Raw genomic sequence first — 17,013 nt, 5'->3', positions numbered from 1 at the left:
AGTATTCCTGTTGGAGATGGTTTCTAAAATAGTAAGCTACTGTCATTCAAAATGGTGAGGTCTCACTAAAACAGAAATGTATTGTTTGTTTGGCTTTTGCTTTTGTTTTAAATACCTAAGAACCCTGTCCCTCCCTTCTCCCAGCCTTTTCTTATAATACAAATCCCACTCAACTCTACTGTGACTATATTCTGAGTCTTTAAAGTATACTATGTATACCATGACAGAATTTAATTTCACAATATAAAACTCTTCCTTTTAAATTGGCATTTTTAAGTTCTCTTTAGTAATAGTAGAAGGGTCCACTGACATATTTTCATGACCGATCTCCTCAGAGAAGGATCTTCCAAAAGGCTGAATATAGACTTAATCTCACTGATGGAGGAAATTACCTGTAGCTTATAGTCATTTTAAATGCTGTCCTAAGATATTCTGAGGTCACAGGGAGATCAGTCCGGTTCTAGTTTGTCAGAAGTTCAAAAGTCAAGTTGGTGTGAAAATGAAGGGAAACTAACAGGGTACTTAAGTAGTCACAGGCATTTGGCTAGATGTAACCCTCATGACAACCCTATGAGGTTGTATCCTACAGAGATACAAATGAGGATCAGATAAAGTTAATTACCTGCAAAAAGTCTCCAAGCTATTAAGTAACAGGGCTGAGACTGAAAGTCAGGTCTGTTCTATTTGAATCTACTGATAAAAGCCAAGGTCTTTTCATTTCCCCACACACTTCCCCAGCATGAAAGACTGTCAGCTTCAGACATCCTCCCTCCACTACCCATGCACCTAGCAGTCCCATGGCAGGGGAGAGAGAGGACAAAGGCTTCAAAATCTGAAATGCTGGTACTTTTTGTATACACAGTTGTAATACACATGCTCTAACACATCCTAAGGTGAAGTTTCCCTGCTACCCATCCCTTCCTTGCTCCTCACATCTCCTGAGTGTCTGCTGTTGATGCACAATGAAAAGGCAACGCTGGACTTTGCACCCAAGCAGCTGATGACCACAAGGATAGGTCCATTCCTCCCAACAGTTGTGGAAGCCAGAAGAGGCATTAGGTCTCTGCTGCAGGAAGTCTGATTACATACTAGATTAATCTAATGATTCGCAGATGTAATAAGTTTAGGTTTTGGAGAAACATTCTTCTAAATCTTGCAAATATTTTACAATAATGCAACCTGATTTATGACTATAAAACTGAATATTTTACTAATAAAGTACTATTGGCTACCAAGCCTGTGTATTTTCTATGTGCTATTCTAGAACTTCCCACCTTCTAAAATATGAGAATTCCTTTTTAACACCAAAACACTCACAAAATTCCACAGGATATTTATTTTTAGCCTCATTAATTGAGAAAAGACATATGCACAAACAGATCTGTAGTTTCCTTGCACAATATCCCTGGCTCCCAGGCTTGGAACCATGACTCTTATCTCATTTACCTATCTGCCCCTACTCTCCTTAGCAAGGGAAAAACCCTTTTTCTGGTTTCCTCTGCAGTGATCAAGTTTTAGTGCTTATTTCTAATACGACGGTAATTCAGAGAAAGGGGAAAGTTATGCTATAAATCTAGGGCATTCACCTTTGTCCTGCTGTATGTCTAATGGTGGAGGTGAGGTGATGCAAGGCTCCTTCACTTCTGGAATGCCTGCTCTCCAGCTTCTTCCATCCAGAAAGGTTGGAGACACTTCTGCAGGTTTAAAAAATAAATCCATAGCAGAATTGCCAGATTCTATCAAGAATACGAAAGGCATAAAAAGATTGATTCTAAACTTATAAACAAGGTATTTAAAAGATTAACAGAACATTTCTAAATGTGAATATAAACATCTAAAATTATGAATTCGGACTTCCCTGGTGGCACAGTGGTTGAGAATCCGCCTGCCATTGCAGGGGACATGGGCTCGAGCCCTGGTCCAGGAAGTTCCCACATGCCACGGAGCAACTGGGCCCATGTGCCACAGCTACTTAGCCTGTGCTCTAGAGCCCGCAAGCCACAACTACTGAGCCCACGTGCCTGGAACCCGTGCTCCGCAACAAGAGAGACCACTGCAGTGAGAAGCCCACACACTGCAACGAACAGTCGCTCCTGCTCGCCACAACTAGAGGAGGCCCGTACGTAGCAACAAAGATCCAACACAGCCAAAAATCAATCAATCAATCAATAAATACGTTTATTAAAAAAATAAATAAAATAAAATTACAGTGGATTTGGAGGAGGAGAGCTAAGAGACATAAGTAGGGGTAACAATGCTATATTAAAGAATTTTTCAAAATGTTTTAAATTTATTTTAAAAGTAGAAAAAATTATTACCTTGACTCTTAAAATTGTGCAGGGGAAGAGCATTAGTAACTGAAGCTGCCATGTAATGTAATTCTGCAGAAGATGGGACTTCTAGACGATCGCTTTGTTGTTTGATACTATTATCATCTGAAGGCTCTTCTCTAACAGGTAATTTGTGTAGATCATCAGCTTCAATGTCAATCACATTTATGTAAGTGTGCCCAGTCTGAACCAAAACACACAAAATCAAAGAGGGTTACGTTCTTTTTACTTATAGTACGGCCACTCTACCCTACCCCTGCCCCAAAAAGGTTTAATTCTCAAGGCATGAAGAGCTTATATAAGCCTAACTTAGGGCAAACTTCAGGAAGTATGTGTGATGGTTTTGGTTTATAGTATTTGGGGGCACAATATTTAAATTTTAAACTAATTTTTGACCTTTCCAACAAATCTATGTAGATGAGATTTTTGGCCTCATTTCACCTATACAACTGAATAATGTGGATGACCATAATAAAATTTAGCACAAAGGTATTATTAAAACTTCTTATTAAAACTTCCAAATTTAGTACCGTTTCACTTGCTGAAGGTGACAGAGGTTTCTCTGATATTTCAGTGGAAAGTTTGAGATTCAGATATACATCTGGTGCCAAAAGTTGAGGAACATTGAAAGATTCACGTTCTAAAAATAAGAAAAATCAGGATAGTAAAAAAATCTGTAAATAGCTCTATGTCATTAACTTGGTAAGAAAAAGTTAGCAACAAACAACATTAAACACATTTGTTGGACGGACTTCCCTGGTGGCGCAGTGGTTAAGAATCCACCTGCCAATGCAGGGAACACGGGTTCAATCCCTGGTCCAGGAAGATCCCACATGCTGCAGAGCAACTAAGCCCGTGCGCCACAATTACTGAGCCTGTGCTCTAGATTCCGCGAGCCACAACTACTGAGCATGCGTACCACAACTACTGAAGCCCGCGCACCCTAGAGCCCACGTGCCGCAACTACTGAGCCCACACACTGCAGCTACTGACGCCCGTGTGCTCTAGGGCCTGTGCTCTGCAACAAGAGAAGCCACTGCAGTGAGAAGGCTGCACACCACAACAAAAAGTAGCCCCTGCTCGCTGCAACTAGAGAAAGCCTGCGCACAGCAACGAAGACCCAATGCAACCAAAAAAAAAAAAAAAAGGATATTTGTTGAAAATCTAAGTAGAAGTTTCATAGGTATAAATAAATTAAAGCAAACTGTATTCTATTCTAAGGGCAAATTACTCTAGAATAATTCAGAATTGATGCATATTGACTATTGCTTTTCTCATATGAATGGCTCACAAGAATAATGAAATATCTAAGTCATACCAAGAACATGCTATAATTTTATTTTTCAATTTCAGATATATTAAGTCAGTTTTGCTTGTTTAAAATTTCAATAAAACCAGGTTTTAGGAAATTAATCATAACTAATTTATTTTTTTACTTTCCACACTGTTTCTTGTTGCTTGTTCGCTTGTTTAACCAGCTTTATTGAGATGTAATTCACCTCCTTTAAAAATGTACAATTCAGTAGTTCTTAGTATATATAAAGACCATAGCTAAATTTTACCACTTAAAATGTTTAATATCTTAATTTTACAGAAGTCATTAGCTTCTTATTCAAAACAATATAGAAGCCTGTCACAATAAGTCAGCAGTCTAACTCTGTGCCTTTTGTCCTACAACTCTAATCTTATTTCCTAGCATTGTATTTTTTTTCCCTAGCATTGCATTTTTAATAGCACATTACTTTCAAATTTCACAAGCAAAATATAACTCGTTGCAATACTGAGTACTGGAAACTTGGCACCAAGGCTTGAATTTAAACCACATGACAACCAAAAAACTAGAAAAAAAGGGCTTCCCTGGTGGCACAGTGGTTAAGAATCCACCTGCCAATGCAGGGGACACAGACAGGTTCGAGCCCTGGTCCAGGAAGATCCCCCTATGCCGTGGAGCAACTAAGCCCATGCGCCACAACTGCTGACCCTGCGCTCTAGAGCCCACAAGCCACAACTACTGAGCCCACGTGCTACAACAACTGAAGCCTGCGTGCCAAGAGCCCATGCTCTGCAACAAGAGAAGCCACCGCAATGAGAACCCGATGCACTGCAATGAAGAGTAGCCCCTGCTTGCCACAACTAGAGAAAGCCCGTGTGCAGCAACGAAGACCCAATGCAGCCAAAAATAAATGAATAAAATAAATAAACTTTTTAAAAAACTAGAAAAAAAGAAAGTGAAAATACTTAAATTTTCATTCTATCTCTATTAAATCAATTGATTGGTTTAACTGCTTTTTTTTATGGGGGTCGGTAACTCCTGTTTCAGCCGTCATGCAGACATAATCTTTAACTAGTCATGGTGTTCTCAGAAAAAAAAAGAAAGAAATCACACCTGATGAGGAAGAAATGATTTGCTGATTTTTATGACATTCAGAAACAACTTCTTGAGAAGCAGCATCTTTATCTTGTAGTCAATTAGGAGATTTGGGACAAAAAGAGAAAACAGAAAAAGGATTTCAAAAGCACAGAAAAAATTAAACATACAAGTGCAGATTTTTATATATTGTGTATAAAACGTGGTAGAAAAGTAGACAGCTTAAGAAATTAATTTTTTAATTAATATGATAATTTTAGATTTTATTACTATTTATATCCTGGGCCTGATCACCTGAACGAATAACAAACTTCTAGCAAATAGGCTGCTGACTTTAGAAGACTACAGAGCAGTCAAGTACCTCCTAGGCTTTCTCAAAGATACATTTAAGAATGTTTCTCAAATGCGCACTCACCATTTGCATCAAAAAAAATCTTATTAGAAAAAAACTTGTACATGCTCAACCTCATTCAGAAAGAAATAAAAATTAAAATAACAGTTAGAGGCCTTTTCTTTAATCTACTGGATTGGTAAAGGGTAAAAGAGTTAGCTAAATCATAGTGATGAACAACGACAACAAAAAAGGCTCTATGCAAGAAGTTACTCACTGAAGCATCACTCATAGGAGAAAAATACTGGAAACCACCTAATACATTCATTCATTACATTAATGAAGAAGTCTGTCAGGCAAAATTCCAAATAATAGCTCCTCCAACATTTATTTTCTCTATTTTTGGACATAGTTACATATATTCTTCCCACACTAAACCCAATCTAGTCCTTCTCTTCCTAACTCAACTTCAGTAGCCACGGCTTCAGGCCTCTCAATCTTAGGCATAAAATTCTAGTAAAGTCAATTATGGCACAGAGAACCCAAATTCAAAATATTATTTCTACCAGGACTTCCCTGGCGGTCCAGTGGTTAAGACTCCGCTCTTCCAATGCAGTGGGTGCAGTTCAATCCTTGGTCATGGGACTAAGATCCTACATGCCGCATGGCGCAGCCAAAAAATAAAAAATTTTAGAATATATATTATTTCTACTGATTTAGGATGTAGTCCATGGCATTTTTAAACAAATACCTATTATGTTTTAATGAAGTTACCATAAATTCAATTTAAAATTTAATTTTAGTTTAAAATGTGTAAAGTATATACCAGGGCTGGGGACAAGAAGCTGGGATGAGTAACTAATATCACATAATTTTATTCATTTATTTTTTACTTAAATATTTATTTATTTGGCTGCGCTGGGTCTTAGTTGCGGCATGCAGAATCTTCATTGCCATGTGCGGGACCTTTAGTGACAGCATGCAGGATCTTTAGTTGAGGAATGAGGGATCTTTAGTTGTGGCATGCAGGATCTCTCAGTTGAGGCATTCGGGATTTAGTTCCATGACCAGGGATTGAACACAGGCCCCCTGCATTGGTAGCGTGGAGTCTTGACCACTGGACCACCCCCGAAGTCCCTATCACATAATTTTAAATTCCCTTTAAATCACTGTTTTGAAAAAAAAGTTGAGATATATTAAATATTGCAAAATGTAATGAATTTTAAAAATTAAAGTGAAATAGCATTTTACCTGGGTCTGTATTTGTACTTGCATCCTGACATCCTTTAACTTTCTTTTTTACAGAGGCCATGAAATGCAATCCAGCTGATGTATTAACATTATCCTGGAGTTTTTCTTAAATATAACAACAGAACATTGGAAGCAATCATTGAGAAGCCAATATATTACCAGGAGCCCAGAAGCAGAGTACCTAACTCAAGGGAGGTGAGGAATTCAGTGTCAAGATGTTACCAAAATGGACTTTCTGAGTGAAGTGGTATCTAAGTTGACCCTCACAGGCAGCTCAGTAGAATTAAAACCAAAATTGTGAAGGACTCTGTATGCCCAGGCTAGAAACCTATTCTTCTGACTGATGAAGATCCAGTAGAAGTTGTTGAGCAGGTAAATGATATGGTCAGACTGATGTTCTAGAGAAACCACCCCAGCCAGTGTGTGGAAAATAAATTTGAGTGGATAAAATTAAAGTAAGGCAATCACATAGATGAGGTTGCTGCAGCAGTTCAAATAAGTACCTAGTAATGGTGAGGAATAGAGGAGAGAGGATAAATTTAAGAATTACAACGATAGTAAAATAGGCAAGAACTGGCTACTGATTGGTTGAGAGGGGGAAGGGGAGAGCAGAACTCAGAATAATGTGTGTTTTGATGTTAAGTTGGTAGTGACACAAATGGAGATAGAGAACACAGAAGAACAAACCAGCTGGTAGGGAAGGGATAATGAATTCAGACTGCACATGCTGTACCTGAGGTAATTTCCACCCTGGAGGAAACATTCAGCAGGAAGTAGAATCAAAGTCCAAAGACTATTATGGGAGTTTAGGTTTTGATGTGGATATTCCTGGGAGAGTACCCAGGGAGTCTAAGTAGAATAAAAGAGTATCAATGATGGCACTTGGTAGTATAATAAAAAATATTTATATTTGGTCTTTGTCCTTGGTTCCAGGAACAAAACTCCTTACACCCTTGGATTTTCCTGAGTGGTAGGAGTATGTTTTGTTATTCATGATGAGCCCCTTTTGATCATATCTGAGTTTAGGCTAATGACTCCTGGCAGGCCCCTAGATAGTTTTAGGATGGGTGCTGGTCACCAGAGGAACCAACTATCAGCCCCACCTTACTCCCACCTCCATGGAAGGGAGAGCAGCTGGAGTTCAATCACCAATGGCCAATGATGTAATCAATCATGCCTATGTAATGAAATTTCAGTAAAAACCCTGAGACAACGAGGCTAAGGGGGCTTCTAGGTTGATGATTAAGTGGATGTGCTGGGAATTGGTGCACCCAGAAAGGGTGTGGGAGCTCTGTGTCCTCAAACCCCATACCTTGCCCTATGCATCTCTCCCATTTGGCTGTTCCTGAGTTGTATCCTTTATAATGAAACTGTAACCACAAATAAAGTGCTTTTGTGAGTTCTAGAGTTGTTCTAGAGAATTAGTAAACCTGGTGGTAGGGGGCGGGGGTGTCATGGGAATCCCTGAATTTATATTTGACCAGACAAAAATGCAGGTGTTGGGGGACCCCATTTGCAGCTGGTGTCTAAAGGAAATAGGGAGTCTTTTGGGACTGATTCCTTAACCTCTGGGGTCTGTGCTAACTCTAGGTTATTAGTGTTAGAATGGAATTGAATTATAGGACACCCAGTAGATGTCACAGAATTGGAGAATTGTTGTTGTTTGGAATGACACAATATACATTCACTGGAGTACTATGCAGTCATTTTAAATGACATTGTAGAAGAATATCTAGTAAAATGGGAAGATATATACCTTAATACTCGTATGTAAAAACAAGTAAGTTATAAACAAGTAGAGGAGGTATTCTTTTTATATATAAATATATATATATATACACACACAAATATAATTTATAGATATATAGAGAGTAGGGATATTCAGAAAATAAACTCTAGAAGAATATTAACACTGGTTATCTCTAGACAGAAGGATTATTGGAGATTTTAATTTTGGTCTTATTTTCTACTTGCATTTTCTAAATCTTCTCCAGTGAATATGTACCACCTTTGCGAAGAGAAAGAATGTTATCAAGAATGAAAAAGAAAATGGTTTTAAGACAAGTGTGTGGAAAAGAAGAACACCAGACAGATTAAGAAGCTGAGAAACAGAAGCTAAGCAGGTCAGTGAGGAGACAACTGCTCAGCACGCAGAGGCCTGATGCTGGGTCGTGGCACCAAAAAAGGGAGGGAGCACCAGGCCAAGGATTATGTGAAGGAATGGGGTAACAGATGTGAGGGATAAATCAGGGGTGACTTCCAAGGTAAAAATCTTGTCCAATCAAATGAGTGGTGATATCACTAATAGGAAAATGCCAGTTTAAAATGTGGACATTGGGCTTCCCTGGTGGCGCAGTGGTTGAGAGTCCACCTGCCGATGCAGGGGACACGGGTTCGTGCCCCGGTCCAGGAAGATCCCACATGCCGTGGAGCGGCTGGGCCTGTGAGCCATGGCCGCTGAGCCTGCGCGTCCGGAGCCTGTGCTCTGCAACGGGAGAGGCCACAACAGTGAGAGGCCTGTGTACCACCAAAAAAAAAAATAAAAAATGTGGACATGTTTTTTTTGTTTTTGTTTTGGCCACGCCATGCAACTTGTGGGATCTCAGTTTCCCGACTAGGAACTGAACCCAGGGCAACCACAGTGAAAGCCCAGACTCCTAATCACTAGGCCACCAAAGAACTCCCGTGAACATGTTGAATTTAAGGGGAAAGTAGAAAAGAAAGAGAGGGAAGATGTATATTTGAATGTCACCAAAAAAGTTTAAGAGCTGAAGTCATGAGAGTGAATGGTTGCAGAGGCACAAGAGTGTTTGTGTGTATATGTGTGAAAAATACTGAAGAGAAAACCTGGAGAACATGTACATTCAGTGGCAAGAAATGAACTGACTAATTCAAGAAAGAAAAGAATTTACTATCTATAAACAAGTTCTTTTTTCTGAACTGATTCCTTTACTTTAATGTATATGTATTTTCTATGATTAATTTGACTCCAGGCGTGTTCTCCAATAATTTCCTTTTAGGCCTTATATATCAATATCTTATTTGAGATTCTAATTAATTGCATTGCTCTACTGTAGGGGTTGGTAAACTCTGTAAAGGGCCAGATGATAAATATTTTAGGCTTTGTGAACCATATGGTCCCTTTTGCAACAAATGGAACCTGCTGCAATGTGAAAGCTGTCATAGACAATGTGTAAATAAATGGGCATGCCCGTGTTTCAATAAAACTTGATTCACAAAAGCAGGTGTAATCCAGATCTGGTCTGTGGGCCATACTTTGTCAACCACTGCTCTAACGGATAACACATCAAAACAAACACATACACATACATACACACATAAACACCATCCTGTCAAAGATAACATGAAAGCAATTTGGTCTCATTTTTATCTACATATTTTTAATTTTTATATTTTTTTCATATATCATAACTAACATTTTAACAGTGCTTACAACATACAACACTTACATAAACATTTCTGCTTTTCCCAGTATCCCTGGGAAGTGGGTGGGTATCTACATATTTTTAGAAAGCTGATTTTAACTCTGAATGGAGATGTGACATTAATCATGCATATACATACCAAAAGGAATGTCAAAGTCTTCCAAAGGCTGGGAACCATGATGTTCTTGTTGCTCCTAAATGAATCCCCAAATGATCAAGTTATGATTAACTCAAAGACAGTCATTATTTTGAAAAAAAATATTCAATAGCTATGAGAAATGTTGATTTTTTAGGTATAGTTTAAAATCCTTTAATTCTAGAAATATTTATTCTATCAAATTATTTACTCTATCAAAGTAACTCCACAAAGATACTTACGAACTTCACAAGTCAAACAATAAAAAAGAGGATTACCAATTTAGTGCAGTTACTAAATTACAATATGCAATTCTCTCCTGCAAGACTAGCTTTAACTCACAAATAATATCAAAACTGTTCATGGACTCAACATTTTACTAAGTGCCTCTAGACATGTTCTTGAGGACTTACTGAAAAAAGGGTGCTAAGATTCAAGTAAACAAAACTATTTCTGTTTATTTAAACTCTTGTTGCAAATACAGGTAAATAGTCACCAAATTTAGAAGGAGTGTTCGCAAAGATCTGATATAAAATATAGGTTGCATAACAAACCTATGTTTGGGAAATCCTAGAGGCACCTAAAAGAGTTAGGTGAAACTATCATAGGAGAAACCCAAATAACATGATATGCATTAAAATGTCATAGAAAAAAGGAAGAGTGATTTCAAATATAAGTCACACAAGCAGATGCTCTAAACTACAGTTTTTGATTTACCAACAAGTTGCTTTTCACATTCACAACTGTTTGTCTACTGTTGCACAGAGGGATGCAGCAGAGATTTATGTGCTTAATGATGTTAAGGTTCTCCTAGCCACAATCAGAAGCTTCCAGCAATCAGACGACTAGATAAACCACAGACATTCTAAACTCTGTGTACATGCAGACCAGGGAAGAATGTATTATAGTTTTTCTATACCTTGGGCTTCGTAACTATTTCTGAATCATTATCATTAATGATGAAATCCTCTGGTTGGAAAGTCACACTTGGTTTTCTCCTTAGTTTCTCTGATCTTTTTTCTTGCAGCTCTTTTTCAGCTCGTCGTCTTTGTCTATTAAAAACAATAGTGTAAAATATATTTTTACTATTTTAGTAACATCAGTTTTTCATTTGTATCATGCTATGCAGTGGGACAGTTATCAAAATTTTGTCAATAAATTATTTTCAGTGCCATTTAATTAAATTAGCAAGATATTCTGCTAGAATACAAGCAAATATAAGCAGAAGTCAGGGACCCATGAAAGTTATTTCTAGTTCCTCTACTACTGAACTGACTTTTCTGTGTTAGTCACTAGAGTCCCAGGTTAGAGTTACACCTTTTAGGTAATTTTCAAATTCTCTTTTCTGCAGATTCTAAGCTGGCCCCAGAAACCTTACTGGATACCTCTATTCACCTATCTGAAGAAGTTAGGCAAACTCAGTCACCTCAGCAAGGAGGAAATCCCAGCAAGGAGGAAGGAGAGCCCAAAAAGTTAAGGGGAAAACTTACTTTGAAGAGGGTTTACCTGGAAAAGATGGAAGGAAAGACCATTTCTGGAAAGAGAGCACTGGTAGTAGATTTTAGGGTCTGATAAATGTGAAATTTTTAAAGTATTTTCTAAACTAAGTAATAATCTACCAGTTAATACATATTTTGAATATCCATTATGAGTAAAACATTATAAATGCTCTTCATTAGAAGTCACAGCCTTGCTTTTTATGCGCATTTCTTAGTGCCCTGAAACAATTCACATCACTGCTTCCTGTAAGAGTCTGGAGGATATGGTAAGAAGAATAACAATAAACGTTACTTCAGTGTATTGGACAGTATATGGAAGATTTCATGATATCAAATATTTGTGCTGCAAAAGATGACTGCTCATCCTGTTAGAGAAAAATGTAAAAAGAAACCTCTAGCCTATGAATGCCAGGAAAGAATTCCTTAATAAAATGTAAAAAATAATAGTATTTGTTTCTCACGTTATAGGAATTTTTCTCATCACAAGATGTGTTCAAATGCATGACACTTGACAAGGAAACTGAATATGCAATTGTGTCAGGCTGGGAGGTTGAACCAGATAACTTCCATCTTATAACTATATTATTGTCACTAATAATAAACTTGCAGGTACATTTGCAGGTATATGCTCAAATAAAATTGCACTTAAAACTTGCCTTTTTTTACTGTCCTTTCCTTGTCTCAATTCAGATGATTCTATTTTGACTTGTAGAAGCTGGAGGTGTCCGGGATCGCCTTGTTCAAATAAATTATGCGTTAATTTTTGTTGCATTTGTTTAAATGCAATAAGGTTTTCAAGTGGAATAAGTTGTGGGTTTTGGTACTATAAGAAAAAAAACAAAGCATAGTAATTTAAAATTACAAACCTCAATTAGGCAATATGTTAATAAAAAACTGAGAAAAACATTGGTTTAAATTAAACTAAGACGTGCAAGAAATAGAACATATCAAAGAAAACAAACTGATTTGGACTGGTAAGACGAGTACGCAGATCTTAAAGTACAAATGATTTTAGAAATCATTTCCTGAAAATTTCAACTGGGCATTTTATTTCAGAAATTATGTTAAAAGTCCTCATCTTCTTAATTTCTTTTTCATATTAAAAATCTTCCTTCTTAAAATTATAAATGAAGTTATATAACGTCTAGCTTTGATTTAAAATTCTTTGGAATAGGGAGGATGCACATGGGTGGAGATTATGGATGGAACAGATTAGCAATATGTTGATAACCACTGATGCTGGGTGATGGTAACTTGGGGGTTCATTATACTATTCTAATTAAAAATATTTCTTTAGAACCTTCCCAAAATGTCTACTTTTCCACTCCTTTAATCCTTTCTTTTTTGTTCATAATACGTTCAGAAGAAAGGAAGGCACGATAAGTACTTTTTCTAAGGAATGACCATTTCTTTTCCCAGCACCATTTTCAAATCTTAAAAGTGTACCAGAGAATGAATTACTCAAATACTCAACTATACTGACTTACAAAACTAGAACCTAAACAACCTTAATTTCATAAATCAAAGGTTACAACTTTAAAGATGATTTGGTGGGTTTATAAAGATTTAATCTTTGTGCTTAAAGTATTTTAAAAAGATACAATTTTTTAATATGTAAAACTACTTACAGATCTGGGTCTAAATTTAACAATTTTAACCTGTAGTAGATTTGAAGGGAATCATATCACAATTGCTAGGAACCCCAAACAATGCTCTCTCTCTAGACAGACAGACAGATATATATACACACACACATACACACACACACACACACACACACACACACACACACACACACACACACACACAAGAACACTGGTCATTTTATTTTACTTCTTATTTCTTCTCTGAGCAGAATCTCAGAAACATCTTTTTGAAAGAGTCTAGAAAACTCTGGTACTGATACATGAAAAAGACCTAAAACCTTTAAGGTACTCCATTATTATTTTAAACCAAATTTTATACGTTATTTTCAATAACAGAAGCATTATTTCTTTAAAAAGAAGTGTGTGGGCTTCCCTGGTGGTGCAGTGGTTGAGAGTCCGCCTGCCGATGCAGGGGACACGGGTTTGTGCCCCGGTCCGGGAAGATCCCACATGCCACGGAGCGGCTGGGCCCGTGAGCCATGGCCACTGGGCCTGTGCATCTGGAGCCTGTGCTCCGCAACGGGAGAGGCCACAACAGTGAGAGGCCCGCGTACCATAAAAAAAAAAAAAAAAAAAAAGAAGTGTGTAAGAGCTTTTCACTGAGTGTATGTTTATGGTATGAAAAGGCAGGACTGTGCTTTTGTATCACTCTGCAAAAATCATTACCATATTTTCTTGGGATAGACATGAATGAAGTAGTGATAGTCTTGGGTATTTGCTTTCTTCTGCTACAGTTCTAATAGGTATTGATGGAACTGTAACTGATGCTCTTGAGGCAGAGGAAAATACAGAAGGAGGTTTAAGTTGCAGGTGCAATAATGGAAGTCCGAAAGAATTCTGAGGAGATATCTCAAAGGGCCCTGGCTTAACATCAAACAGTTTTTCTTGTTTTATAAATGTTGCAGAGTCCTGCTGAGGTGTCAAGTTTTCTTGTCCAACATACTGATCCAAGTTCACATGCTTAGGAATTTCTGTAATTATTGTTTCTGCCCACTTCTTCTGCTCAGCTGCTTTTTTTATGGCTTCAGTATTATACTGGCTCAAATTCAAATGGGACATTGAAGTAGTGTCCATTGCTCTCTTTGGCAAAGGAGGCTGGAAGAAATCAGATAATCCCCAAGCCACTCTTGGCTGTGGCGGAGGACTGAAGGGAACTTGAGGAACTCTTTCTGTATGGAAGGAAAGGGGCTTAAATTCAGGCTTGGGCTGAAATTGAAGCAAAGGAAAACCATCACCAGGTCTGAAAGTTTTTGCAGTGGGGATAAGTTCAGGTGTCTTCAGAATGGCAGAAGACGTGGACAAAAGGTGGAGGTGAGTATTTCCAGCAGGGGCTGGAGACAATGAAGTGGTTGGTAAGCTCTGAGATGCTGGAGTTAGTCCTCTATTCTGGGTTTGGCCTTCTAATTGACAAAAAGGAACACTCCTATGTGGAACATTCTGGAAGAGAAAAAAATATTATGTAAGATTAAAATACATTAGTACTTTTTAAATGATGTTCAATATGTTTTGGAGGAGGTGGAATATAATTACTAAATAAGTTACTCAAATAACCAACAACTGAACTACTAGGACAACTTTAATGGTATTTTAAAATGCATTACCTGTAAATTTCCATTACTATTTTCATCAGATTGCACAATTCCTTTATGGCAGTGTGGGCTGTTCTTGCCAGGCTCTCTGGTGTACTCTCCCATGGGTTGTGGTTTAACGAAAAATCTCTCCTTCAGATTTCTACTGGTGTCTTCAACATCATTACTCCCTCTTGTGGGGTTTGATCCTTGGCTTCCCACTAAATGCACAGACTGAGACTGCTGTAGAAGTTGATGTATATCCGGGAGGTTAGCAAAGGATGATCCTACTATTTGCATTAGGCTCATGAAGTTGATCTGTTGCAGCTAGGATAAAATAAAAATTAAAGAAACATCTTAAAATATAATGAAAAGAACCTAAAGAAGCAACAATAATTATCTGAGTATTCCAGAATAGTCATACTTCTGTCTTAGTAACTGCTGGACCCGTAAATGCTGAATAGGAAGCAGAGCTGGGAGAGATTTTAAAAAAAAAAGGAAAAGAAGAATAGCTTCCTGTTTTCAAGGAGCTGTCAACTAGGAATATGAACTCCTAGTGAGACTTGGGACTATCTGTAAAGCAGTTTACATAAACATCCCTGGGACCATAAAGGAGTGGTCTGATGGAGTGGGTGAGGATAATTAAAGAATTCCTAAAATGGGTGTGTTGTGGCAGGGTTTTTTCAGGAAAGAAAAAAGCAGAGATTAGCAACAGGTGAAGAGAGAGGAATTCCTGTGGAAGGCCTGACTGAGTGAAAGGCAAAGGTATGCACTGTGGCTGACAAACCTTGAATAACAAAATCACTTGAGGAGCATTTAAAAAGTCCCAATGGCCAGGTCACACCCTATACCAATAAAATCAGAGTATCGGGGGATGTGAGCCAGGATTAGTATTTTTTAAGATGACTAGGTGATTTCAATGTACAGAAAAGCTTGGGAACCACTAGCATGTACACTGGCTTAGATGGAGCAGGAAATTTATAGCTAATGAGAAGAGAAGTTAGTACAGTGGTCCAAACTGTAGCATGCATCAGAGCCACCTGTAGGACTTCTAAAAGCACTCTTTGTTGAGCCCCATCCCCAGAGTTTGATTCCAGTAGGTCTGGGATGGCAGCCTGAGAATTTGTGTTCCTAATATCTAAGTGATGCTGATGCTAATGGTTCAGGGCCCACACTTTGAGAACCAGTGGACTTGTGAGAGTATGGTGGGAAAAGAGGGAAGATAAAAGCTGTCCATGGGGGTCTTTCAAGCCCAACAGAGGAATTTGCACTTCTTAAAACAAGCCAATAAGGAAACACTGCGGGTTTTAAAAAAAAAATGTAGGTCCCTTCAATTACAAAAGAAATATATGCTTATTACAGAAAAAAAAAGGATAAAAAAGAAAATTAAAATGATTCATAATCTTATTCCCAAAGATAACTAGTATTGACATTTTTTTGTGTATATCCTTTCATTCTTCGTATTTTTATTTTTTTACTATTTATTTATTTATTTTTGGCTGCTTTGGGTCTCCGTTGCTGTGGGCTTTCTCTAGTTGCAGTGAGTGGGGGCTACTCCTCATTGCGCTGCGCATACTTCTCACTGTGGTGTCTTCTCTTGTTGCAGAGCATGGGCTCTAGGCACATGGGCTTCAGTAGTTGTGGCACGTGGGCTCAGCAGTTGTGGCTCATGAGCTCTAGAGCGCAGGCTCAGTAGTTGTGGCGCATGGGCTTAGTTGCTCTGCAGCATGCAGGATCTTCCCAGATCAGGGCTCGAACCCATGTCCCCTGCATTGGCAGGCAGATTCCTAACCCCTGCACCACCAGGGAAGTTCCATTCTTTGTATTTTTAAAACATGACTGATATCATATAGTATACAAATTTGTGCCTGAAATTTACTGAAGATTTTAAAGCCGGAAAATAAGAGTATTAAAACAATATCTGGGGAAAAATGTCTCAGAAATGCATATATGAGACAATGGAAGTATGAAGTTCTAAGAACCTAAGGTTGGCTACCGCTATAGAAATAGCAAGTACCTGTACTGACATACAATGTAGGCAAAAGAGTCAAGAGGGCATAGTAAAACACTGGATATGCATAGTGAAAGAAGGTAAAGATGACCCTCTAAGACAGTGATTCTTAATCTTCTCCAGAATTATCCGGAGAATTTGTTAAATATACAGGGCAGTGACCAGCAAAGTCCCTAGGTAATCCAAAAAACAAGTCTGACAAATGCTTCTAAAACTTTAAGCAGGTAAAATAGGTCATGCTAGTAAATAGAAAAGGGAAAGAAGAGACTCAGAAGAATAAGAATAAAATCAGTTTCAAAAAGTTCCATGGCACAGTGGGACATGCTGAAAAAGTATTCCCATCAGGACCCATAGTTCAAAGATTTTTTTTTTTAGTATAAACATCCCAGCAACAGCACATGGGGAGCTGTCATGGAGGGCATAGGTC

The 17,013-nt window shown here is 38.0% G+C and overlaps 1 protein-coding gene across 9 annotated transcripts in view; it reads right to left on the bottom strand.

The window, feature by feature from the left end:
- Positions 1–17,013, bottom strand: part of CPLANE1 (ciliogenesis and planar polarity effector complex subunit 1) — a 129,325-nt gene that overhangs the window by 56,271 nt on the left and 56,041 nt on the right. For 7 of the 9 annotated variants that reach the window (XM_082835810.1, XM_082835814.1, XM_082835813.1 and 4 more), the window contains 10 exons: positions 14,609–14,902; positions 13,674–14,444; positions 12,018–12,184; positions 10,782–10,914; positions 9,866–9,920; positions 6,281–6,385; positions 4,717–4,788; positions 2,861–2,970; positions 2,319–2,514; positions 1,587–1,694 (listed from right to left, as the gene is read on the bottom strand). In XM_082835810.1, the coding sequence (XP_082691936.1) occupies positions 1,587–1,694; positions 2,319–2,514; positions 2,861–2,970; positions 4,717–4,788; positions 6,281–6,385; positions 9,866–9,920; positions 10,782–10,914; positions 12,018–12,184; positions 13,674–14,444; positions 14,609–14,902 (2,011 nt within the window). The remainder of the gene's footprint in view (positions 1–1,586; positions 1,695–2,318; positions 2,515–2,860; positions 2,971–4,716; positions 4,789–6,280; positions 6,386–9,865; positions 9,921–10,781; positions 10,915–12,017; positions 12,185–13,673; positions 14,445–14,608; positions 14,903–17,013) is intronic. The other 2 variants (XM_082835812.1, XM_082835818.1) reach the window with 1 other exon arrangement.

The sequence above is a fragment of the Leucopleurus acutus genome (assembly GCF_964270905.1).
Source record: "Leucopleurus acutus genome assembly, chromosome: 3".
Taxonomy (NCBI): Eukaryota; Metazoa; Chordata; class Mammalia; order Artiodactyla; family Delphinidae; genus Leucopleurus; species Leucopleurus acutus.
Note: the sequence above shows the minus strand (reverse complement) of the source record. Positions and strands in the feature narration are given on the sequence as shown.